This window comes from Erinaceus europaeus, chromosome 16 (genome assembly GCF_950295315.1).
Source record: "Erinaceus europaeus chromosome 16, mEriEur2.1, whole genome shotgun sequence".
Classification (NCBI taxonomy): Eukaryota; Metazoa; Chordata; class Mammalia; order Eulipotyphla; family Erinaceidae; genus Erinaceus; species Erinaceus europaeus.
In genome coordinates this window covers 55,588,700-55,616,484 of record NC_080177.1, presented here as the reverse complement: position 1 = coordinate 55,616,484, position 27,785 = coordinate 55,588,700, and the positions used below count along the sequence as shown (strand labels likewise).

At 40.9% G+C, this 27,785-nt stretch overlaps 1 protein-coding gene across 5 annotated transcripts in view; it reads left to right on the top strand.

Moving 5' to 3' along the window:
- Positions 1-27,785, top strand: part of FMN1 (formin 1) — a 446,009-nt gene that overhangs the window by 257,058 nt on the left and 161,166 nt on the right. For all 5 annotated transcript variants that reach the window (XM_007521682.3, XM_060175174.1, XM_060175177.1 and 2 more), the window contains one exon: positions 9,497-9,584. In XM_007521682.3, coding sequence (XP_007521744.2) covers positions 9,497-9,584 — 88 coding nt within the window. The remainder of the gene's footprint in view (positions 1-9,496; positions 9,585-27,785) is intronic.

Sequence of the window (27,785 nt, the reverse complement as noted above, 5' to 3'; positions counted from 1 at the left end):
GCCTCTATAGAGGAAACAGGAGGTTCCTGCTGTCTTAGGGTTTGAGAAAACAATAGATAGTTATTGCTATAATCACAATGCTTGGCAATTGGGTTAACTTTGAAAAATCCCTTTCTCAGGATTTGCTCTACCATACACACCATCACCATATTTTATGCCCTTTGACATTATTTGTATATAGCTATGCCACCAGTTGCTTCTCTTCTCCCTGGATTAAGCTTTTAAGAGTGTCAACATATCAAAGACTCAGCCTATGTATTAAAAAGACTCAGTCTGTGCTTTAAAAACTTTGAGACAATCAGTTTTTCCCCTCTCATATTATGTAAATAGTGATTTATCTGACTACAAATTAATAGGAGTGTACATAAACACCATTCCCACCACCAAAAGACGTTATTCCATCCCACCCCATGAAGCTGAACATCCACCCTGACCCTCAACCCAGGGTTTTTACTTTGGTGCCCTACTCCAAATTTAGTCAGATCCTGCTTTGAGTTTCCTTTTCTGTTCTTCTTTCTCAACTTCTGTTTATGAATGGGATCATCCCATACTCGTCCTTGTCTTTCTGATTTAGTACACTTAACATAATTCCTTATAGTTCCATCCAAGATGGGTCAGAGAAGGTGGGTTCATTGTTCTTAATAGCTGCGTAGTATTCCATTGTGTATATATACCACAGCCACTCATCTGTTGTTGGGCACCTGGGTCGCTTCCAGGTTTTAGCTATTACGAATTGTGCTGCTATGAACGTAGGTTTACACATATCTTTTTGGTTGGGTGTTTTGGAGTCCTTGGGGTATATCCCCAGGAGAGGAATTACTGGATCATATGGAAGGTCCATGTCTAGCCTTGTGAGAGTTCTCCAGACCGCTTTCCACAGAGGTTGGATCAATTTACATTCCCACCAGCAGTGCAGAAGGGTTTCTCTGTCCCCACAGCCTTGTCAGCATTTGTTGCTGCTGTCCTTTTTGATGCCATTCTCACAGGAGTGAGGTGGTATCTCAATGTTGTCTTAATTTGCATTTCTCTGACAATCAGTGACCTGGAGCAGTTTTTCATATGTTTGCTACCTTTTGGTTCTCCTCTGTAGTGAAGGTTTTATTCATATCCTCTGCCCATATTTGGATGGGGTCATTTGCTTTTTTGGTGCTAAGTTTGCTGAGCTCTTTGTATATTTTGGTGATTAGTCTCTTGTCTGATGTATGGCATGTGAAGATCTTCTCCCATTCTGTGAGTGGTCCCTTTGTTTGTGTGATAGTTTCATTGTCTGTGCAGAAGCTTTTCAATTTGATGTAGTCCCATTGGTTTGTTTCTGCTTTAGTCTTCCTTGCAATTGGGTTTGTTTCATCAAAGATGTCCTTGAGGTTTAGGTGGGAAAGTGTTCCACCAATGTTTTCGTCTAAGTATTTGATAGTTTCTGGTCTAACATCCAGGTCCTTGATGCATTTGGAGTTGATTTTTGTTTCTGGTGAGATAAAGTGGTTCAGTTTTATTCTTCTGCATGTTTCAACCCAGTTTTCGTAGCAGCATTTATTGAAGAGAGCCTCCTTCCTACATTTAATACTTTGGGCCCTTATCAAAGATTAGATGTCCATAGGTGTGGGGGTTTAGTTCTGGCCTTTCAATTCTGTTCCTCTGGTCTGTATGCCTATTTTTGTTCCAGTACCTGGCTGTTTGATGATAATGGTCTTATAATAAAGTTTGATATTTGGGAGTGTGATGCCTCCATTTCTGTTTCTTTTCCTCAAGATTGTTTTGGCAAATCTAGGTGTTTTCTGGTTCCAGATAAATATTGTAGTTTTTGTTCTATTCTCTTAAAGAAGCTTGATGGAACTTTGATGGGTATCGTGTTAAATTTATATATGGCTCTGGGGAGAATATTCATTTTGGTGATATTTATTCTTCCTATCCATGAGTATGGGATGTCTTTTCATCTCATGGTATCAGTTTCTAATTCCTTGAATAGTGACTCATAGTTTTCAGTATACAAGTCTTTCACTTCTTTGGTCAGCTTTATTCCTAGGTATTTTTATTGATTTTGCTTCAACAGTGAATGGAATTGATTTCTGGATATCTTCTTCTTCAGATTTAGTGTTTGCATATGAAATGCCACTGATTTTTATACCTTGATTTTGTAGACTGACATCTTTCTGTATTGCTTAATAACTTCCAGTAATTTTCTGCTGGATTCTTCAGGTTTTTCTATGTATACTATCATATCATCTGCAAATAGTGAGAGCTTGACTTCTTCCCTTCCAATCTGTATTCCTTTGATTTCTTTCTCTTGCCTGATTGCTATGGAAAGAAATTTCAATACTATGTTGAAGAGTAATGGAGATAGTGGACAGCCCTATCTAGTCCATTGAGTATGATGTTGGATGTAGGTTTGCTATATATAGACACCACTATCTTGAGGAATTTCCCATCTATTCCCATTTTTTGTAGTGTTTTGAGCATGAAGGCTTTCTCTGCATCTATTGAGATAATCATGTGGTTTTTGGCTTTGCTTTTATTGATGTGCTGAATGACATTGATTGACTTACATATGTTGAACCAGCCTTGCATTCCTGGGATAAATCCCACTTGGTCGTGATGAAATATCTTTTTGAGGTACTGCTGTATCCGGTTGGCCAGGATCTTGTTTAATATTTTGGAATCTATGTTCATCAGAGATATTGGTCAATAGTTTTCCTTTTTTGTTGTGTCCCTATCTGCTTTTGGTATCAGGGTGATGTTGGCTTCATAGAAGGTGGAAGGAAGTCTTCCTGTTTCTTTGAGCTTGTGGAAGAGCTTTAGAAGTATAGGTATTAGCTGTTCCCTGAAGGTTTTGTAGAATTCATTTGTGAAGTCATTTGGTCCAGGACATTTGTTGTTGGGAAGATCCTTAATAACTGTTTCAATTTCTTTGTCTGTGATTAGTGCATTTAGGTGTTGTAGTTCTGCTGTATCTGGTTGGCCAGGATCTTGTTTAATATTTTGGAATCTATGTTCATCAGAGATATTGGTTGGTAGTTTTCTTCTGTTGTTTCCTCTAGAATATTCCCCTTCCTCTCTTTCTTCCTCTTGCAGGCCAATTATATGAATGTTACTTCTTTTGAGATCATCCCATATTTCTCTGTTGTTGTTTTCAGTGGCTCTCAGTCTCTTTTTGAGCTTTCTTTACCTCTTTCTTAGTTTTCTCTAGTTTGTCCTGTGTCTGGCTTATTCTGTTTTCTGCTTCTTTTAGCCTGCTTTCCCTTCCCTTAGCTTCTTTCTACAGTTCTGTTATAGTATTATCTTGTTCTGATAATTGACCTTTTAGCTCAGCTCTTTCAGCTTTCAGTTTAGTTACCTTGAGGTAACTAGTATTTTCCTTGAGGGTCTCACCTGTTATTTCCCTAGTTCTACTAGCCCTTTCCTTCATAGTTGTCTTCATTTCTGTGATTATTAGGTTAACTATTGCTTGCATACTTTTCTTATCTGTGGTTACTTCTGACTGATTTGGAGTTTCTTCTGGGCTCCTCTTTTGATTCACTGTCATAGCAGTTTTATTTGCTCTGGATTTAACCTTTTTTTTTTTTTATTGATGTGGTTTTTTTTTCTATTCTATCGTTCTTCAGTTGTTGTGTTTTGAGTACAAGCCACACTATACTAAATACCTTTATGACAAATGTAGACCCAATCTCAGAAATTATAACAATAGTAACTGAAGCAAGGATTGATAGTTTAACCAGTATGAGTTAGCCAAACAGCATGTCCATTCCATGAAAACATAGCAACCAAATCCAAAGGAAAAAGAGAAAGGAAAAGCAAGAATAGATAATTATGCAAATGTACTGTCCACTGTAAATTCAAGTGATAGCAAGAGGAGAAAGGGAAGTAGAGAAGAGAGACACACAGAGAGAGTCCACTTTGAGTCAGATTTCTTCCCCTAAATAATTCACAAATGAGTATCATGAATTCAGAAAGAAGAAGGAGGAGGAAGGGGGAAAGAAGACAAGAACAAAAAAAAGCAGTGAAAGGAAAGAGTTTGTTTTTTTTTTTTTAATTTTCTAGGAGGAGGGAAAAAGGAGATTGGAGGGAAGAAACAGGTTGAAACAAGGTTCTCTCACAATAGATAAGATACCTAGTCACCTAGCAATGGAAAAAACAATAGCAGTTAATTTTGGTCAACCTGAAGAAAGGGAGGGGGGAAGGGACATGTGTATATATAATAGTAATAAAAAATAGAATAGAATAAAAATCCCTAACAGTCAGTCTTCCACTTTTACGGCTCTGGATTGGCTCAGGCAGCCTGAGCAAACACAGCCAGTTATAAGAAGTATCCAAGAAAAATAAATCACCTCCAGGTAGTTTTTCCCAGGCAGGGGTGAGGTTCTGATTGGTCAGATATTTTCTCACTCAAATGAGCTCCAGACACTTAGAGAAAGAAAAAAAAAAAGAGAGAGAAAGCAAAAAGTAAAAGGATTGGAATGACACCCCTGGTGACCCAGTAATCTTGCTAAAGAAAATAGCTCAGGAGAAGCCTGGTAGGAGTGGCTGTCCAGCCCCTGGGGGCTGATTCTGGGGTGGGGGGAGGGGGGAGCTTCAGAAATAATCAAAAGATTTACTGTCTTTTTCCTCCTTGCCTCGTTTTCTAACCCAAGAGTGAGCTATAGGGTCTCTCATTGGTGTCACACTTAGGACCCCTCATTCACGCTCCTGCTGACGGCCCAGTATCCTGCCCTATCCAAAGAATCCTAGGTCACAAGCTGCTGCTTGTTGGAACTCAGGCCAGCAGCTGCCTCTAAGTCAACATCTTGGCTCTGCCCACCCACCCCCCCCATGATTTTTTTTTTTAAAGATACTAAATCCTAGTAACATCATGAGTTCAAGAACTTTTTCCACTACACTGGCCAAAGTCCAGAGCAGTTCTAGGCATATAAGGAAGTGTGCAGATATTTACTCAATAGATGCATGCAAAATACTTATATGCATGCAAAATACTTATATAAAGCTCACAGAGGTCTACTTAGTTTTGTATTGGGAGCTGAAAAATTATTTGTACTTGAAACTGGGTTTCACTAAGAAAAATTCAAAAATTGCATTTTTTTGTTACCTTTATTTATTGGATAGAGACAGCCAGAAATTGAGAGGGAAGGGGGTGATAGAGAGGGAGAGAGATAGACACCTGCAGCCCTGCTTCACCACTCATGAAGCTTTCCCCCTGCAGGTGGGGACCGGGGAGCTTGAACCCGGGTCCTTGTACACTGTAACATGTTCAACCTGGTGTATCACTGCTGCCCCTAAAAATTGCATTTTTTAAAAATTTAGTTCTTTAAGTTTTTTTTTTTAATTGGTAGCATTTATATAGTAGCATCAGGGCTATGCATATGTACAATTCCACTTTTCCCTGTCGTTTTGATTTCAGATTGTGAGACAGACAGCAGGGTAAGGACATGCAACACACAGTTGGGGGGGGGGGAGAAAAGAGACTGCTTCACCATTCCTGGAGGGGGTAAGAAGAAGGAGAGAGAGAGACAGACAAACCCTCTTTCACCATTTCTGGAGGCCGGGTAGGAAGGGAGACAGACACTGCTTCGCTATTCCTGGAGCTGCTTTCAGTTCCATAGTGATTCCACGCTGTAATGAGTCTTGAACTCAGTGCATTACATATGGCAAGTGCATTACATCTGTCAGGTGAACTATGTTCCAGCCCTTGAAATTGCATTTTTTAAGAGAACAAAATTGACTATATACAGTCTCTTCTTATGTGAGTGCGCGCACGCACGCACACACACACACGCACACGCACACACACGTACCTCCATTAGAAACACCAAGTTACTTCTGTATTTCATTTTAAACCAAATTATTCCTCTCCCAAGACTTTCTTTAAAGTTAATGTTGAAATAATTTAACACTTTACACTGGAAATTCAAGTTTTCCTTTTATCTTAATAACAGCTTATTACTTACTATATAGGTTTAATTGCTACTTAAAATAACATTCTGAGTAGGGAAAGGGTAGATAAAAGGCTGACAAGTAATTGATTTGGGGTGTCTCCTAGACTGACAGTTAAACAACAAGGAGAATTAGATAGTCTTATTTGAAAATCAGCTTATGCACTCAGCTGTTATCATCTAGTACCAACATAAATGTAGATATTTGCTACTTTGTTTTTAATTATATTACATATATATTTACTTATTTGATAGATCAAGAGGGAATAAAAGGTAGGGAGAGAGACAAAGAGACACCTGCAGTATTGCTTCACCACTCCCAAAGCTTTCCCCCTGCAGGTGGGGATTGGGGGCTGGAACCTGGGTCCTTGCACATTGTAACATGTGTGCTCAATTGGTTGTACCCCCAACCCAGCTCTGTTTGCTACTATTTAATCTTGTCTTCACAATTGTAACCATGAGTTCCTGTCCTGCCAAGCAAAGTGTATTTAAAAACATAAGAATTGGTGATGCTTTCTGTGTACTTTTCAGTTGAGATTTATAGTGTTATCACATGGCAGAAAAGACAGTTTTCCCTTTAATAACCACTGTGCTATGTTAAAAGTTACTAGGCTTAAGGGAACACAAAGTTCTTAAGAGCGGGGGAAGGGACTGGATGATGGTGCACTGCATAGAATGCACATGTTAACAGGCTGCATGTTAAGTGCTGGTCCCCACTTGCATGGGAGTAAGGTTCACAAGTGGTGGAGCAGTGTGCAATTGTCTATTTCTGTCTTCCACTCCTTCCCCCTCATCTCTACTTCTTTATGTGTATATAAGAAGCGTAGAGGACATATCAGATATTAAACAGATAAGAACAGATACTACACAGTGGGTTAAGCGTACGTGGCACAAAGTGCAAGGAGGGCATAAGGATCCCAGTTCGAGCCCCTGGCTCCCCACTTGCAGGGGAGTTGCTTCACAGGCAGTGAAGCAGGTCTGCAGGTGTGTGTCTCTCCTCCTCTCTGTCTTCCGCTCCTCTCTCCATTTCTCTCTCTTTTTTTTTCATTTCTCTGTTATGACATCAATAACAACAATATAACTACAACAATAAAGCAACAAGAGCAACAAAAGGGAATAAATAAATAAATATTTAAAAACTAAAAAAAAAAGGAAAGAAAGTTGGTCTCTGGGAAGGATGGAGTCATCATCAGGGCACCAAATCCCAGCATCAGCCTAGTACCAAAGGGGGGAAAAAAAAAAGAAATGGGGAGATTCTTATGGGATATTCATATACGATAACTGACAATGAAATATTTGGAATTTCTAAAGATGCCATACATTTGACATACACATGGTTTAAGAAAATTAAAAAAAAATAAACCTTTATGTACAAAGTATTATACATAAAAAAGTATTGTAAATTATATTAACACTTGCACCAGCACTTGTTAAGCACACAAACACAATATCTTTTCCAATTTCTTTTTCTTCATGGGGGGGTGTTAATGGTTTGTAATTAACAGTAAAACGCAGTATTTGGTGCATGTGTAATATTTCTGAGTTTTTCACATAACAATTTAACCCCCACCCCTAGGTCCTCCTCTGCCATATTTCTGGACCTGAACTCTCCCCCCAAGCCCACAGTCTTTTTCTTTGGTGCAATACACCAACTCCAGTCCCAAGTTCTGCCTTGACAAACACAGCTGTTAAGCAGTCTAGCTCTCCAAGACAGGAAAATTATATTTATATGATAAATCTATGTTAAGAACAATAATAGGTGTTTACATAGCTTATGTTATTTAATTTCTACAAACAATGTACAAGCTAACCACACCCAGATTTCCTAACAGGTCTAGGAAACATTGTCTTTTAAAAAATATTATATTTATTTACTGGGTAAAAAAAAAAAAAAAAAGGAAAAAATGTCCCCCAGGAACAGTGGATCTGTAGTGCTGACACCAACCCCCAGCAATAACCCTGGAGGTGAGAGAGAGAGACTTACAACACTACTTCACCATTTGCAAAGCTTTCTCCCTACAGGTGGAACCAGGGACTCGAACCTGGGTCCTTGTACACTGCAATGTGTGCATTCGATCAGGTGTGCTACCACCTGGCCCCCGGAGACAGTATCTTAACTTCTCATATCTTTGTTGAACAGTTGAGTCAAGATCACAAGGATCCATTAAACCTCTTATGATGACACAGGCAAGAAGATTGGAGGCAGTATGTGTTTAAAGAAACAGGGGTGAAGAAGATGACTTCATCATTCTTAATACTCCTGAGGAGAACTTAAAAAACAAGAACAGAAAGGGGAAACAAAGCAAAACGAACTGGTCTGGGGGAAGGAGGCAGAGAGAAGGGTAGGGGGAGCAGGGGCTTTCAGTTTCTGGTACAGGGATGATGGACCTAATTTGTTTTACATACATTATCTTGGTGAGATGAAAAATTGTACCCATATGTCAATGAACTGTACTGTAAACATCCTCCCCATAAGAAAGTAAATTAAAAAAAATAAATTATACACCCATGAACTGAGAAATGAGGAGAGAAATAGGAGTCTTAAAATATGCTAATAATTGGAATAGCTGAGAATGAAATTGCACACATACTTCAATTACACTGTTGTTAAGATATGGGCCTGAGAGATAGCTCACTGGATAAGGTGCCTGTATTGCCATGCACGTGACCTCTCTTAGATCCCCAGAATCACATGGGAGGTGCTGTAACAAAAGAGGAGGTTTTGGTGTTGTGGTGTCTCCAACTCTTTCTGTCTTTTCTTCTATCTGAATGACAAAAGTGATGAAACGCCAGTCCATTTAAATTTAAAAAATTTTAAAAATCAAGATAAATATTTTAGTCCTTATATTAGACTGGTAGCATTTGGGGTGGTGTTTCTAGGGTTTGTTGTTGTTTGTTTGTTTGTTTTCCTAAAATAGCTAGTGTTATAGGGACTGGGGAGATAGCATAATAGTTATGCAAAAGTCTGTCATGCCTGAAGCTCTGAGATCCCAGGTTCAATCCCTAGCACTGCTATAAGTCATAGTTGAGCAATGCTCTGGTATATTTCCCTGTATCGCTCCCTCATTAAGATAAAATAAATATATTTATACATACGTATCTAGAGTTGTGGATAAGTGACTTTCAGACAAAAGTATGATGAACCTGGGGTATCTGTGGCACTAGTTAATTAATTACAGTATCCAAAAATCTTATTCATTAAAGTAATGTCTATTTCTTTTTTATTTATTTTCTTATTTTCTTTTTTTTTTATTTAAGAAAGGAGACATTAACAAAATCATAGGATGGGGGGGTACAACTCCACACAATTCCCGCCACCCAATCTCTATATCCTGTCCCCTCCCCACTAGCTTTCCCATTCTCTATCCCTCTGGGAGCCTGGACCCAGGGTTATTGTGGGTTGCAGAAGGTGGAAGGTCTGGCTTCTGTAATTGCTTCCCTGCTGAACATGGGCATTTCTAACGTTGTATAGGTTTCATGTATGCTGACTTAAATTTTCAACATATGCATGTTTTTTGGTAAGCATCAGCAAGATTGCATGGTCATTTGAGCTTGTGTTTATTTTTAAATTCCAGATTATCAAGTTATTGGATGGAAAACGATCTCAAACTGTGGGAATCTTAATCTCAAGTTTGCATTTGGAAATGAAGGATATCCAGCAGGGTATGTCTTCTCCATCCCCTACCCCTCTTTTTTTCTTCTCCAAATTAAAATTTGTTAACATTTTGTGGTGACATTTTTGAAGCATTAAAAAATGTGAACGCTGCAGTGATTTTCATGGACCCACCATATGGATAGCACCATGGATATGGGTCTGTACATTGACAATGTCAGCTTCACCTCTATTCAGTTCATTTTAAGTATGTCCTGCTGTCATATATCACATGATCATTTACATAAAAGTCATTGCGGATGTAATACTCTGCTACCAACTCAGGATCTTAAACCTTCCCTTGTTGGGTTGAATGTCCATTTTGAGCAAGGACCTGGGTTCAGACACTCATTCCCACCTGCAGGGGGAAAGCTTTGTAACCACCCAGTCTGTGCTACAGGTATCTCTCTGTTTCTCTTCAATAAATAAAGTACATTTTGAGTTAAATAAGAAATTAGCTTAGTCAGGCCTCTTGCAGTATTCTATTCCTGACCAGAGTGGGTTTATATAAAGCAGAAGTGACCTTTTACTTTAGCATTGCAACCATAGGTATCATTGCTTTGCAAACCATTTTGAGGGGCCAACTGGTGGCTTCTCTGGTAAGGTGCACACATTACTGTGTTAGAGGACCTGGCTTTAAGCCCTTCTTCTTCTAGCGTTTGCCCTTCTTCCGTAGCCAGTTAACAGCGTCAGGTTGAGCCTGATGTAAAGTTTCGAGACCTCCTTTGAATCTGGAGAGGTGGCAGTCGTTGACTATGTGGGTCATTGTCTGTAGCTGCAGGGGCAGTTCCGGTCGTCTCTGGCTCCCCAGCGGTGGAACATAGCAGCGCACCAGCCATGGCCTGTTCGATAGCGATTGAGGAGGGCCCAATCATAACGTGCTAGGTCAAAGCCAGGTTGACGCTTGCAGGGGTCTGCGATGAGGTGTTTGTTCTTTACCTCAGCTGACTGCCAACTCTGTTTCCAAGAGTCTGGAACAGAGAAGTTCAGTGTAGGCGTAGGAGACCAGATTGGATGACGAGACGCCAAGCGTTGGACAGGGTGGGCCCTAGTTCTCACCCGCAGTGGGGAAAGGTTTATGAGCAGTGGAACCATGCTGTAGGTGTAACTCTCCTTCCCTCTGTCTCTGTATCTACCTTCCCTCTCTGTTTCTCATTGTCTCTATCAAAGAAAGGGACAAAAAGGTGTGCGGGTATGGTCACCGTTAGCAGTGGATTCACAGTGCACACTCTGAGCCCCGATAATATCCTTGGTGGAATAAAATGATCATTTTTATTAGTGATTTACTAGTGATTGACAATATTGTGTGATAAAAGGGGTATAATGCCACACAGTTCCTACCACCAGAGTTTTGTATCCCATCCCCTCCATTGGAAGCTTCCCTATTCTTTATTCCTCTAGGAGTATGGACCAAAGATCTTTCTGGGATGCAGCAGGTGGAAAGTCTGGCTTCTGTAATTGCTTCTCAGCTGAACATGGGCATTGACAGGTTGATTCATACCCCACACACTTTGTTTCTGTCTTTCCCTAGTGGGGTAGGCTCTGGTGAGGTGGGGTTCCAGGATACATTGGTGAGGTTGTCTGCCCAGGGAAGTCAAGTTGACATCATGGTAGCATCTGCAACTTGATGACTGAAAAGCATTAAGGCATAAAATAGAACAAATTGTTTAATAATTAAGAACCTAAAGGTTAGAGTGTAGAAGATGAGATTTGGGGTTGTCATGTTGGTAGAAGCCAGGAAGTCTACTTTAGGTATATTCTGCCATCAGAATATACCTATGACTTCACAAATTTTTGCCTGGGCAAACAGCTAACATGCAGGTGGGCTAAAAGTATTATCTGGGAGGATTGTGTCAGAGTTGTAATTAGGACCGGAAGGCTGGATCAGGACAGAGAGTAGCTTCCAAATATGGGAAAAGTATATAAATATCATCAACTGTAAATCCATTAATCTGACCCAGGACTCATGTCTAAAAGAAAAGCTTTAAAAAAAAATCTGTTGAATTGTAGATAGAAATGCAGATTTCTAGTTATTGGATGCTATTTTAGTTCTTTCTCCTCTTTTAAACACTTTTATTAGTCACCACTAAATTAACCCCTAAATTTTTTTTTTAAAAAAAGAAAAAAGAACCACACACCCATGTCTTCATTTAGTAATGCTTTCCAGACAAATATGGCAGTATAGCCAGGGTTTACTTTTTTCTTTAGAATCATTTGATTGACACTGGCATCTGAAGGTCAGTTAGGAGCGCAGGCTGTGTCAGTTCCATTTCAGTCTGAGTCTGTGTCTGGTTGTGAGTGGAATGCACTTGTCCTGATGAAAAGACATCTTGTGCTGACAATGGCCTAAGATATTTGTGTGAATGGGAGGGAGATCTGATGTGGTTAGGCCAGCCAATAGCCAGGCAAGCTCAGGCAACACATTGACTCAGGTGAAAGGACCACAGCCAAGAGCCTGTTCGTCAGCCCTGTAGTCATGCAGTCGTGTTAGTGTGCAGTAAGGTTCATTAACCTCCACTTTCCAGACTTTCAAGAAGTTCATGTATACACTGGAAAGTTCATGTAGTCACTGAGATGAGATGATGTCCCTTTGTTATGGTGGAAATAGTTATCATTCTCGATTTAGTTTTGCCTCCATATCACATGTCTCCACTTGGCAGCATTTATTTTATTTTCATTTTTGCCATTCCTAGCATTTTTTAAAAATTGATTTTTTTTAACAGAAATGAGTTAGAGAGAGGTAGGAAGAGAGAGACAGAGACTCAGAGAAGACACCTGTAGCGTTGTTCCACTGTTAGTGAAACGTCCTCCCTACAGGTAGGAGGGACCAGGGACTTTACTTCCCCCACTCTGAGTCCTTGTGCATAGTAATATGTGTGCTCTACCAGAGGCACCACAACTTGGCTCGGAGTTTTTTTTTTTTTTTTTTGGTTTATGTCATTTCTCCCCTTTGCTGAGATTAGTTTCACCACCTTGATCATAGCTTGTGGGCATCTCACTCCACAATCACTTCTCAAAGGTGTGTAATCCAGCTCTGCTGGTCTCTGAAGCCAACCTGCTTTTCTCATTGATAAGGTCAGCATCACACCGTCCACTGGACACTGCCTATACTGGGCACTGGAGCAGTGCAGCTGGAGCACTCAGTCCTGAAAGCCTCACAGAGGACATGCAGCAGAACCAGTGCTGCCTCCCTTATGTCACATTGTATTTCTTGGCTAAGAATTTCTGTCAGAGTTAAACACTGTTCATAAGCAATCACATTATCATATCCATGCTGTGTAATAAGTATTGAAATTTTATTTGAAAAGTTGACTAAAACAGACTATATAGAATATATCACATACTCTGCTACACTCCAATGAACTAATTTGGGCAAAACTAATTTTAGTTGACTTTCTCTCTCCTGTATCTCTTTTCCTTTTCTCTTCCTCTTTCCCTCCCTTTTTAAAACTCTCTTCTCTTTCCTTTCTCCCTCTCCTCCCCTCCCTTCCTCTCCCCTTCTTTTCCCCTCTCTTCTCCTTTCCTCTCTTTCCCTTCCCTCTCCATAAATAAATCTGCTACAAAGAGGCGTGACTGTTGAACTGTGGAGAGAGAGTTGTTGCAGTTAATCACATCAGATACAAGCAATGATTGAGAAGTCTTACATAGACCTTAGGTTTCTGGGCTTAATATGAATGTGTAGGGCAAGCCAAATAGCTCACCAAGATAGTGGTCATGCTTTGCCAGTCATGCAGTACACAGTTGAGCCTGGCCCCCACCGTGCTAGAAGGAACTTTGGTGTTGTACTGTCTTTCCCTCTCCTCTCTCTCTCTCTCTCTCTCTCTCTCTCTCTCTCTCCCCCTCTCTCTGTCTCTGTCTCATCTCTGCTTCTGTCTATCTGAAAAAATCAGCTTAGAACAGTTTTATCAAAAAATTAAATAACTAAAAACACCAACAAGAATGTATACAGTGATATCAAAAGCATAAATTGAAAACATGGGAAGAAAAGCATGGGGAAAGATAGAAAGGGCAGTCTGCTCAGAATGATCTGAGTGTGAGATAATGGGAGATAAAAAATGATAAAATAAATAAAAGAGATAACGGGAGGTATTTAAGCTGAATTGTTGAATGAGCACCTAAAAATTCTAGTCTGGTGCTAGAGAGATAAGGCTACATTAGACATACCATCCCCTAAAAGGTAACCACTTTTATTGGTTTCCTGCTAACTTAGAATGGTCTTAGCCCTCTTTGAGGAGAAAGCCAGTCCCTGTTCTGACTGAAATTTAATGGCACTGTATAACTAAAGGAAGAATGGTTTCAGGAAACTGATCATAATACCTACAGCACTTGCATTTGGCCCAAGAGAGACTACATAAGAGATTTCCTTACTTCTGGTTTTCTGTCTGCTAAACTAGATGACTCATATTTGAAAGCACTTTGGAGTCTTTGGACACGGTGACTGCCTGCATGATTGCAAATTAGTGTTTTCATTCCATGTTAGTGATTTCCTCTTAGTCTTCTCCCAGGGGAGATGGGAAATTGCTGTTGACTATTCTTACTATAAATCTCTGTATGCATTGCAACAAACGAGGTGCCAGAAATCTCCTGGCATTCATTTGGAATTTCCCGTACACTCAGAATTCATATTTATAATATTTAATCCGACGTCAAAATAAAGCATGTTTCACTTTTGCTCCTAGTATTTCAGAGTCTTGCTTTGCTAATTCAACCAAATCCAAGACCGTCTTTCTGTTCGGGAGCCTTAAATTAATATCTGACTGAAGGTTGCTAATGAGTTATATGTATAGACCTAGGGATGCCCACTAAATTTTGTTACCTCTCACCTGATTATTTCCAGAAATCTCAGCCAAAGATTGTTAGTTGTCTAAAACATAACGAATTTGATCAAACATGACATTCACCATGAATTGTCTGGGACTTAATTGAGGAACAATCTAGCTCTGTACAAGAGGTTATACTCAAAGGCAGTTGGTCTCAAATGTTTTATTTTATATCACTGCCAGTAAAGAGTTTTATTCTTAAAGGGGGCTGGGTGGTGGTACACTTATTAGAGTACACATGTTACCATGTTCAAGTACCTGGGTTCAAGCCTCCAGTCCCCAGGCTATAGGAGGGAAGCTTCACAAGCAGTGACATAATGCTGTGGGGGTCTCTTTCTTTCTTTCTCCCTTTCCACCCCTCACCTCAATTGCTCTGTCCTATCAAATAAAAACATTAATAATTAAAATATTTTTAAGCTTTTATAGCATGTGTCTTGAGGTATGTTTTCTTAAAAATGTACATCAGAGCGGCTGGGTGGTGGTGCACACCTGGCTGAGCACACATGTTGCCATGCACAAGAACCTGGGTTCAAGGCCCTGTTCTCCTATAGAGGAGGAAGTTTCACAAGTACGCCCAGTGTCTGCCTCTCCCTCTCCCTCTTCCAATCCTCTCAATTTCTGTATCTGAAATAAATAACTAGATATTTTCAAATGTATATCATATAAATGAGTGACAAAGCTAATATGCCTGTTATAAAACATGCAAATATATAAATCATAATGAGATCAATATTCAATACCTCGCTAGTTCTTTTGACCAGATTCTTGTTAACTAGTATCTCAAGGCTCAATCTCTTAAGTAGCATGAAACTGATTATTAATAATCCCTATTATCTTTTGGGATAGCAAGTTACTGACAAATCAGATTCAGCTGCCTTTGCTTTTTAAGTCATCTGATGGCCAATGCAAGATTTTCATCAACCACCAAAGGCTCTGCCATATAAATATATATATATGTATATTTATGGCTGCTGGATTATCTTCAATCTGGAGTTTCTCTCCAGGAATCTCTGGAAGCCAAGTAGTTTATTTTTTGAGGTTTAACTTAGTTAAAATGAGATTTGTTTTGTTTTTTAATTTATTTTTTATTTAAGAAAGGATAAATTAACAAAACCATAGGGTAGAAGGGGTACAACTCCCCACAATTCCCACCACCCAATCTCCATATCCCACCCCCTCCCCTGATAGCTTTCCCATTCTCTATCCCTCTGGGAGCATGGACCCAGGGTCGTTGTGGGTTGCAGAAGGTGGAAGGTCTGGCTTCTGTAATTGCTTCCCCGCTGAACATGGGCGTTGACTGGTCGGTCCATACTCCCAGTCTGCCTCTCTCTTTCCCTAGTAAGGTGTGTCTCTGTGGGAAAGCGGAGCTCCAGGACACATTGGTGTGGTCTTCAGTCCAGGGAAGCCTGGCTGGCATCCTGATGGCATCTGGAACCTGGTGACTGAAAAGAGAGTTAACATACAACGCCAAACAAATTATTGAGCAATCATGGACCCAAAGGTTGGAATAGAGGAGAGGAAGTGTTAGGGGTGTACTCACTGCAAACTCTAGTGTACTTCTGCTTTCAGGTATATATTTTGCAGTAGTTTATGGATACATGTGAACATATGCTCTCTCTCACAGAACCTGGTATATATCTAGGTTTTGGGACTTTGTTAGAAAGTGAACCACCTGGGATGGAATTAGAGAAGACTATGAAAGGAAAGGTCTCACCCAAGTAATGAAGCTGAAGGGTTGTCATTCCACACTTCACGTGTGGAATAAAATGAGATTTAAGGATCAGAAAGTTTTATTGGAAAGTCCCCCCACTCCCCTATCACGAAGTGTTGAGAGCAAATTCAGTGAAGATAACATGAATGGAGCTTTCTCACTATATGTGACATGTGATGGTGACTTTCTGGCCTCCCGAATCATGGTGTCAGAATCAGTCAAACTGAAAAATTGGCAAAGTTCAATGAGGAAAAGCAAAACAAAATAATATAAGCAGTAATCCTAGTATTTCTCTTTACCACCTCACCTTCATCCTCCCACTGACTGTGGAACACCTGAACAGCAGGGTTCCCACCCACTTCTTTCTGAACCACTTCTTTCTCTCACAGAGCCAAGTCCAGAAAGCAGAGGGTGGTGTTTCTTTGTACTTTACCTTCAGGCAACTGGCTGAGACCATCCAATCTGCCTGGAATGCAATTTTGGCTTAAAAGAACCAGAACTAATGGAAGAACAGAAGCAGCTTAACCCAAACTGTTTCTCATTCCACTGCCCTCCTCCCTACAGAGAATAGAGGAGAGGCAGGAAGGGCAGCTTTGTGAATTTTCTGCTGTATGTCCTTCTCTGAGGGCTGAGCCAGAGCCAGTTTTCATTGCACCTATAAAAAGGCACCTTAGGTCCCTTCAGGCATATAGTACATGCCCAGGCTTTGGCAAGAATTGGGAATTCTGCTTTACAAATGTGAGTGATTTTGAGCTTTCAGAATAAATTAGATAAATGTCTCTCTGGAGATTGTCCATTCTTTTGTCTTCCAGCCAACCCATTTACTGTCGTTTAACATTTCCCTGTCATTTCTGTCAAAGCCCAATTAATGTCTGGATCAACTAACATTGCATACTAGTGGGCATTTGGCAGGACAGATAAAATTGTAAATTATGTTCCATCCTTTATGTGACTGAAAGTACCTTTTGTCTGTGTTTCTTCATTTTCCATATATGCCCTGCTCTCTTTTATAATCAGTCTTGGTATGTAATAAAATTGCAACTATTAATTTCAGAAAAATAGGCTTTATATTACAGTAGATTTCATGTCCTTTTTGATGTTCTGATTACAAGACGATGCATTTTCAGATTCCTCTCTTTTTAAAAAATATTTATTCCCTTTTGTTGCCCTTATTGTTTCATTGTTATAGTTATTGTTGTTGTTACTGATGTCATCATTGTTGGATAGGACTTCTTCTTCTTCTAGTGTTTGCCCTTCTTCCGTAGCCAGTCAACAGCGTCAGGTTGAGCCTGATGTAAAGTTTCAAGACCTCCTTTGAATCTGGAGAGGTGGCAGTCGTTGACTATGTGGGTCATTGTCTGGAGCCGCAGGAGCAGTTCGGGTCGTCTCTGGCTCCCCAGCGATGGAACATAGCAGCACACCGGCCATGGCCTGTTCGATAGCGATTGAGGAGGGCCCAATCATAACGTGCTAGGTCAAAGCCGGGTTGACGCTTGCAGGGGTCTGTGATGAGGTGTCTGTTCTTTACCTCAGCTGACTGCCAACTCTGTTTCCAAGAGTCTGGAACAGAGAAGTTCAGTGTAGGCGTAGGGGACCAGATTGGGTGACGAGACGTCAATCGTTGGACAGGGTGGGCGAAGATATCCGTGTATATTGGCAGGCCCGGTCGAGCATAGACGTGGGAAATGAACTTAGATGATGCCGCATCCCGACGAATATCTGGTGGGGCGATGTTGCTAAGAACTGGCAGCCATGGAACCGGGGTGGAACGGATGGTTCCTATTGGATAGGACTGAGAGAAATGGAGAAAAGGGAAAGATGGGGAGAGAAAGATAGATACCTGTAGACCTGTTTCACAACCTGAGAAGCTATTCCCCTACAGGTGGGGAGCCAGGGCTCAAACCAGGATCCTTACGCAGGTCCTTGCATTTTGCACCACCTGCACTTAACCCACTGTGCTACCACCCAACTCCCTTCAGATTTCTCTTTTTTAAAAAATTCTTTGTGCTGTGATTACAATGGCAATACTGCTTATTCGGAGTCACTACAAATAATCAACAAGAGTTCAAGTGTAATCATGCCATTACACATATTAACTATGTATTTGAATTAGGTATTAAATAATCATAACAGTAGTGGAGTTATGGATGTGCAAAACAATGCAAATGAAAGTTCTCATAATAGGCATTGCATATATTTCTATCTAGGAGAGCTCTGGCTATGATAACATTTAGAGAAGAGAGTTTCCATATTGACTTTTGTGGACCATTGGTGGAATGACTATTTATTTGTTTGTTGTTGATTTGTTTGTTTTAAGTAGTGACAATTTTAGGTGGAATGATTATAATCTAGTACTTATAAAAGAAACAGGCAGTGCGATCATGGCCCAGGAACTCTACATATGGAATTGAGTTTGGAAAATTGAGTTTTGTGATTTGTTTTCCATCATCTGTAAAATTCAGGGCAGTTGTAGTTTCCATCTGATTTAAGTAAATGTAAAACATTTGTCATAATGTCACCATAGCAAAGTTCCCAGTAATGCAACCTGTTACTTTATTAAGTATTAATGGCCAATAAGATCTGCCTACAGCCTCCACACTAGTCTATCAGATAAGTGTGTCCTTTAAGTTGCTTCATAAGTGATGCTCTTAGCATTCTATTATGCCTGAATTTTTAGCTTAGATTAAGACCAATGCAATGTGCATAGAGTAAGTTTGCAAGTCCCTGTGTCTGCATAGCCATTTCTGCTGCTTAAAGGAAGTGGGGCATATTGAGAGAAAGTTCTGGGAGAATTCTTGCCATTGTGAAGAGGTTTAGCTACAGAGCTTTCAGTAAAGACAGGGTCTGTATAGCTCCTGGCATGGCCTGTATGCACTTCTCCACTCTCCATATTTCTCTTTGTATGACTGCCTTTCATACATTTCTTGATGACTCTTATCAAGGGTATGGTCTTTCTCTGAAGTGGTTGTCTCACTATTGGAAGGGGAGGTTGTTCTTGTTCACTTCTCAGCTCTCACGTCTTACCTCTCTCTCCTTCTGTAGTCTTTGATCCTTACCTTTCTCTAGCAGGGAAGTTTATTTGTAAGAGTTTTTAGGAATACATTACATGAAATAAGACCTTTTATGTTACTTTTCCCATTTCATTATATTTTTCTTCTGGATTGAATTTTTATGAGCTCTCAAAGCAATAACATGGACAGAACTATAAACATTGCTAATAAAATAATGTCTTATTAATTGTCAGATCATCTTATTACTCTATTTTCTAGGACTCACAATACCTGCTTTCAGCAGAGTGTCTGGTTACATAGAAGTTATTTATTTATTTATTTATTTATTTTCCTCCAGGGTTATTGCTGGAGCAAGGTACCTGCACCATGAATCTACTGCTCCTGGAGGCTATTTTCCCCCTTTTGTTGCCCTTGTTGTTTATCGTTGCTGTTATCATTATTGTTGTTAGTAGTATTGTTGTCATTATTGTTGGATAGAACACAGAGAAATGGAGAAAGGAGGGGAAGACAGAGAGGGAGAGAGAAAGATAGGTACCTGAAGACCTGCTTCACCGCCTGTGAAGGGACCCCCCCTCCCCCCCGCAGGTTGGGAGCCGGGGGTTTCAACTGGGATCCTTAGGCTGGTCCCTGTGCTTCATGCCATGTGCGTAACCCTGCTGCACCACCGCCGAGCGCCCTGAGAAGTTTTTTTTTTTTTTTTTAAACCAGTATTAGCCCAAGTCTACTGAGCCAACAAACCCTGTCTATGGGTGACATCTTCCACACCTTGAATGTCTGGGTTGACTTTGGCTGCTTCAGCACTGCAGAGTGACTCTTCTTTACCTAAATCCTTTCTGTGTTTTTTGGCTAAAGTTGCTCCGACAGTCAAGAACAGTCTCCTCAAGTAACTGTTTGCTTTTTTGTTTTTTTCCTAATTAGAAACCTTTCAAACAGCAAACTTTCAGTCATCCCTTGTTTATTTGAACATGGTACACTTGGGGGTGGGGGGAGGAAAAAAATATGGTTAAAAAAGCAGCTGGAGGGCTGAGAGTTTTTGCCTTTTCTTTCTGCTTCCCCTGGCCTTGTGAAAAGTCCTGCTCCAAACTGGAAAGGGAATATACCTATGGTCCAAGCCCCTGACCCTGTGCATTTGCCTGAAGCAGTCACAGAAATTTTTTATGTGCGCCTGTTAGTTTGAATTTGTGATACCGATCTGCTTTTTGTCCCTGTTGACGGTTATTATATCTTAATGGGTAAAATACTGCTCTAATGATCTTTGTGTATATAACTCTTGGCATACAGAGCAGGCACCAGAGGACCACATAAAAATGTTTGCCTCAATTTCCCTGCACAAAAGGAGCCCAGAAACCAGACTTGACCAAGTCACAGATTTTTAAAGGTGGAGGAACCCAATAAAATTACCAGCTTCTCACAGCGTGTGTCTACTTCCTTTTGACAGATTGTGAGGTGTAGGTGAAATACTCTAACTGAACTGACAGTGTGAGGGGGACAGCTAAAGTGAAAGGTAGATAAAAGTCAAGACCAGCAGTGATGATTGATATTGTAGTAGCCAAGAGTGGTCGGGGTCTCCCTTTTGTGGGTTTGACACTTCACCTTTCTGACACCATCTGCAGGGGTGTTGGTATAATGAGCCCCATACAGATGGGAATGGAAGCTAGGATAACTTGGAATTACTGTATCAGGGCTTTGAGACATGCTATGGAATAAAGCAAAGCAGTGTTCATTTATTCGACTAATAAGATCAAAATCATAATTATGTATAAGAGATGAAGTTTGCTTTTAAAGTATAAAATAGAATGTTCTGATCCTTGAAAAAATGCCAAAAGAAATATTTTTAGCAGTGATTGATTTTTTTCTATGTTGGAATCACCATTTAATTAAATTAGCTCATATAATGGTTTATAAACTTGGTAAATACAATAAAGAATCTATTTTTCCTTTGTCTCCCCCACCCGTCTAAGTTTCTCTCTGTCTCTATCCAATAATAAACAAATAGGTTTTAAACAATTATATAATTGAGGTTTGGTGTTGGTTTGGTTAAGTGCTTGTATCACCATGCACAAGGACCTGGGTTCAAGCCTCTGGTTCCCCCAGACAGGAGCAGAGCTTCACAAGTGGTGAAGTAGTGCTGCAGGTGCCTGTCTCTACCCCTCCCCCCCAATTTCTCTCAGCTCTATCAAATAAAATAAAGCTTAAAGAAACACAAAAAAAGAATCAGTTGTTGACTATTTGGGGGGTAGTGTTATCGGTAGTTTGTTGTTGTTGTTGAACTAGGATCTCCTGTGTGTGTGCAGTTTCACTACTTCAGAACAGCTTTTTACTCTTCCATTCATATCAAACAATTGTTGTTGTTTTTTCCCATTCAAACACAGAAGGAAAGGGCAACAGAGAAAGGAAGAGTCCATAGCACAAGAGCTTCCTCCAGTGCACCTCCCACTTGGTATCAGGGCTCAGACCTCGGGTCACACACATGGCAAGGCATGCGACCAACTCATTGAGCTATCTCGCTAGGTTGTCTGACCCCCAGGCCCTATGAAGGAATTAAAACTATACTTGGTGCATAAAGGCAGAACTTTATACATGCAAGACAGTTCTTTTAGGACGCCCTGGATTTAGGCTTCCTTTTCTTTTTCTTTCTCCTTCTCCTCCTCCTCCTCCTCCTTCTCCTCTCTTCCTCTTTCCCCTCTTCTTCTTCCTTCTTCTACTTCTATTTTCCTAAGGTAGTCTGACTTTTTGAAACTTTTTTGAAGGAAGAAATAGACGCAAGATATTTTCCTTGGTTTTCCTTTACATGGAGAAAATTCACTTGCTAAATTTAATTAATTCCACATATGAAATATGTGGGCAAGCAGAATATAGATGATACAGATAGAGGCAATATTCATGACATAGCTAGAGATATGGGTGAGGGCATGATTCTGTCACTCTGTTGACTAAACCTTGATTTTTGAACATGCGCTCTTGGTGGGAGGAAGAAACCTACCTCACTTCAGATACACACCTCATAATAACAACAACAGTAATAAAATCCTCTTGAAACCCATCCTTCTTTTTTTAAAGACTTCATATCTTCTCATTTCTTATTAATTTTAAAATCTAATGTCATTGTATTAATGTTCCTCTGATCAGTTTCTGGTTTTTTTTTTTTACCATCTTGATTGGATATATTTTATTTTTTAAAATATTTTATTTATTTTATGACTGGATAGAGATGGAGAGAAACTGAGAGGGGAAGGGGACATAGAGAGGGAGAGAAGTCTACAGCCATACCACCCTGAAAATGCCCGATCTTGACTGATCTTGGAAGCTCTGCAGGGTTAGGCCTGGTTAGTGCTTGGATGGGAGAATGGGAGAGAGATAGACACCTGTAGCCCTGCTTCACCACTTGTGGAGTTTTCCCTGTGCAGGTAGGGACCAGGGGCTTGAGCATGGGTCCTGTGCACTGTAATATGAGCACTTGGAGTGCATCATCGCCTAGTCCTGACTTTATATTCTCTTTTATTTTCTTTTTAAATTTTTCAAATATTTTATTACTTATTATTGGATAGAGTCAGAGAGAAATTGAAGGGAGGGGAAGGTAGAGATGGAGAGAGACAGAGAGACACCTGCAGCCCTGCTTCACCACTTGTGAAGCTTTCCCTCTGTAGGTGGGGACCAGGGGCTTGAACCTGGGTCCTCTGGCACTGTAGTGTGTGCGCTTAGCCAGGTGCACCACTGCCTGACCCTCCCCCCACCAACTCCATATTCCCTTTATCAAGAAACTTTTCCTGATGTCCAATAGGAGTCATTCTGTGAAATTCCTTTGGTATCTGTTCCATTCACAAATATTTATTTGGAACCATTACAGTCTACATACTATGCTGGGTACTGGCTTTACCAAGATCCATGGAAATGATACCTCACCACAGTGCACACAGAACCCAGTAGAGAGAGGAAACTTAAGAATCTGTACTCTGGTATGGTGCCTACAGTAGATTATCTTTGCCCAATATAGAGCATGATTGCAATACTTTGGCAGAGGGAATTTAAAAAAGTGAGAACTTAAGGAACTGAAGGTCAAGAGATGTCAAGGCAGGACACATTTGACCTGGGCCTTGGTGCTTGGGTTGTGGGAAGGAGGAAGCTGAAGCATCTTCAGCCAGAGGGATTTGCCGAGTATGGATGAACTTTGGGTGCCTATAAGAAGCAGCAAGACAGCAAAAAACAAATATCTGACAACGGTTTGTTGAGTTCACAAGTGAGAAAGAGAACACAAGAAACAGATGAGTAGCTCTAATTGAGGACAGGTTCCATTGTTAGGTAATGGAATGGTTAAGGCTACAAACTGAATGACCCAGGGGATAGTTCTGAAGGTCAGCTCTAATTGTTAGCAGTCACGCTTTGGTGAATTGACTTAAATGATGTGTCTCAGTAGCTGCTTCTGAAAAAATGAGAAGTTTAATTCTGATTTTAATGAGTTACTATGTAGACTGAGAAAACATAGACGTGGAAGTCTCCATCTGTCTAAACTTGACTTTTGAAATAAGTTAATTTCACCTAAGTACTAAAAAAAATTAAAATGCAGAACTCTGGTGGTGGGTGTGGTGTGGAACTATGTACTGTAATCTTACAATCTTATAACCTAATCACAAAAATTAAAATACATATATATATATATATTAAAAATAACTCAAAAAAGGTTGAAGCATTTGCAAACTCAGTGTCTAGAGGAAAGACATCTGAGGTATTTTTAAGATCAAAGTAAAATTTTGAGGGAGTTGGCAGTAGTGCAGCGGGTTAAGTGCTCATGGCGCAAAGCACAAGGACCAACGTAAGGATCCCAGTTCGAGCCCAGGGCTCCCCACCTGCAGGGGAGTCACTTCACAGGTGGTAAAGCAGGTCTGCAGGTATCTATCTTTCTCTCCTTCTCTCTGTCTTCCCTATCTCTCTTCATTTCTCTCTGTCCTATCTAACAATGATGACAGCAATAACAACAACAATAATAACTACAACAGCAATAAAAAACAACAAGGGCAACAAAAAGGAAAATAAATGAATATTAAAAAAAGAAAGTCGCTGATCTTGGATGGACCTTGAAAAATTCATGTTAAGTGAAATAAGTTAGAAACAGAAGGATGAATATGGGATGATCTCACTCTCAGGAAGAAGTTGAAAAACAAGATCAGAAAAGAAAACACAAATAGAACCTGAAATTGATTTGGCATATTGCACCAAAGTAAAAGACTCTGGGGTGGGTGGGTGGGTGGGGAGAATACAGGTCCATGAAGGATGATAGAGGACCTAGTGGGGGTTGTATTGTTATATGGGAAACTGGGGAATGTTATGCATGTGCAAACTATTGTATTTACTGTTGAATGTAAAACATTAATTCCCCAATAAAGAAATAAAAAAGAAAGTAAGATTTTGAGACTAGGTTTTAAATCTAACTTTAGCAATGACATGAAAGATGGATCAGTGGGAAAGACAGAAATAAGATGAAGAATTAGCGACTAGGTGGAGCACACATATTATAATGTGCAAGGACCCACATTCAAGTCCCTGGTCTCCACCTGCCCTGGGAAATTTTCACAAGTGATTCTTCTTCTTCTAGTGTAGCCAGTCAACAGCGTCAGGTTGAGCCTGATGTAAAGTTTCGAGACCTCCTTTGAATCTGGAGAGGTGACAGTCGTTGACTATATGGGTCATAGTCTGTCTGTAGCTGCAGGGGCAGTTTGGGTCATCTCTGGCTCCCCAGCGATGGAACATAGCGGCGCACCGGCCATGGCCTGTTCGATAGCAATTGAGGAGGGCCCAATCATAACGTGCTAGGTCAAAGCCGGGTTGACGCTTGCAGGGGTCTGTGATGAGGTGTTTGTTCTTTACCTCAGCTGACTGCCAACTCTGTTTCCAAGAGACTGGAACAGAGAAGTTCAGTGTAGGCATAGGGGACCAGATTGGGTGACGAGACGTCAAGCGTTGGACAGGGTAGGCGAAGATATCTGCGTATATTGGCAGGTCCGGTCGAGCATAGACGTGGGAAATGAACTTAGATGATGCCGCATCCCGACGAATATCTGGTGGGGCGATGTTGCTAAGAACTGGCAGCCATGGAACCGGGGTGGAACGGATGGTTCCAGAAATTATCCTCATGGAGGAATATAATTTGGAATCGATCAAGTGGACATGGGGGCTACGGAACCATACTGGGGCACAGTATTCTGCAGTGGAATAGCATAATGCCAGAGATGATGATCGTAGTATGGAAGTGCTCGCACCCCATGAGGAGCTGGCCAGTCTTGCAATGATGTTATTCCTCGCGCCCATCTTTGCTGCAGTTTTTATGAGATGTTCGTGAAATGACAAGGTGCGATAGAGAGTAACGCCAAGATAGACTGGCTGGGCTTCATGCCAGATTCTCGTATCGTCAAGCTGCACATTAAGCTCACGCGAAGCCGAGGCATGGTGTAGATGGAAAACAGATGATACCGTTTTTGCAGTGGTAGGGATTAGTCGCCATTTTTTACAGTAATCAGATATCAGAGACATGTCTTTTGTGAGTGTTTCCTCGAGGATGTCAAACTTGGATGCCTGAGTTGCACAGAAGATGTCATCGGCATAGATGAACTTCCTTGAAGAAGTTTCTGGAAGGTCATTGATGTAAATATTAAATAGCATAGGAGCCAGAACAGAGCCCTGGGGGAGGCCACTTGAGACAAGTCTCCATCTGCTAGACTTGTCACCCAGATGCACCCAGAATCTTCTGTTTTGGAGAAGAAACGATATAGTGTTGGCCAGCCATGGAGGCAGGCATCTTGAGATCTTGACTAGGAGACCACGGTGCCAGACCATGTCATAGGCTGCTGTGAGATCAACAAAGACAGCACCCGTCTTTAAATTCTTCTGGAATCCATTTTCAATGTAAGTTGAGAGGGCCAGGGCTTGTTCGCAGGTAGATCTTCTTGGGCGGAAACCAGCTTGGGCGGGTGATAGGAATTTCTCTGTAAGAGGAGAAATACGTGACAAGGAGTTTGTAACACATGGAGAAATACGTGACAAGGAGTTTGTAACACATGGAGAGGAGAGAAATTGGTCTATAGCTGGTGGCCAGTGTTGGGTCTTTCTTTGGTTTCAAAACTGCTAGTATCTTCCCACGATGCCAAATTTTGGGCATAGATTCAGATTCCAAGATGTGGGACAGGAATGAAGTGAGCCACTTCTTTGCCACGGGGCCCAAGTTAAGAATGAGTTCTGGGGTGATGTTATCATAGCCAGCAGCCGTTCCCAGTTTAACCCTCTTCAAAGCGTCTTCCAGTTCAGACAGTGTAAAGGGAGAGAGTTTTGGAGATGGACAAGATAAATGGAAGTGGGATGACCACTCATGGGAAATTTCTCTTTTCCAGACTGAGTCGATCTTAGCATGTCCAACTTGAGTTAGGTGACTGGCCACTGAGTTTGGAGATACGGGAGGATGGGAGACGGGAGAGGGTTGGCTACCGGCACCCAGACTATGAAGAAGCTTCCAGGCCTTCCTACTTGAGTGGGTGAAGTTCAGACTTTCCGTGAGTTGTTGCCAGCGGGCTTGGCGTGCTGCATCCAGGGAGGCAATGAGATGGTCGGCCACATCTGGATCACCCGACTCATCATACTGCTTTAGTAGTTGCTCACATTCAGCATCAAGACAAGGCGTATAGTTAGCACGTCTCCCACAAGGAATAGCTTGGGAAGCTGCTTTGAAGATGGCTTGGTGGAAGCGCCTGTAGGAATCTTCAGAGGGGAAAGAGTTAATTCGAACTGCAGGAATAGATTGTTGGTAAGATCACTGAACAGACGCCAGTTTGCTTTCCGAAAGTTCCATCTTAGTTTCTCCGAGCACAGAATCAGTGGGAGCTGGAGACCAATGTGGATGATAGCTGGGCGGTAATGATTGTGCGGAAAGATCTTGAGAACTTGTCTCATAGCGGGAAAGGCTTGGCCGTTGACTGTGCTAATCCAGCACAGGTCGAGTGACGAGTCTTTATTCCATCTAGCACTGTGAAAAGAGCCTGGCTGTTTGGGATCGTATAATAGGGAGAGGTCATTCGCTGAAGCCCAGTCAGCTAAGATAGAGCCGTCAGCACGAGTGGAGGAATATCCCCAGTCTTGGTGATGACTATTAAAGTCTCCAACGTAAACGGCTGGGTGATTCGGACTAGGCAGGACCTCATTATCCCATGAGGTACTGGGAGGCTTATATACACTGATGAGCTGAATAGTTCCAATAGTAATGGAGTCACAAGTGGTGAAGCAGAGCTGCAGGGGTCTCAGGGTCTCTCTCTCTCCTCCCCTTCTCTCTCAATTTCTCTCTCTACTAAATAAATACATAAATAAATAAATGCATTTTTTAAAAACCTGCTGTTAAAAAATTTGGTAGATTTTTAGAATAAGTTCACAGGTAGCCTGTATGTCCCTTAAGAGTTTTGATACACTATTTTTTTTTGTAATTGAAGATATTAATTGCATATACCTTTCTATTCATGATCCTTCCTAAAGTTGGACCTCAAGCCAGATTTTGAAGGAATGAAAGGATTTATTAGCAACCACTCCTTACCTGAAATACTCACAAGTTCTGGAAGGTTTCATTTGTTAGCACAAAGTACCCTTTAGCTGCACTTTTCTTTCTCTACTTCTTTTCAGATGTTGGGGGAGATAAGG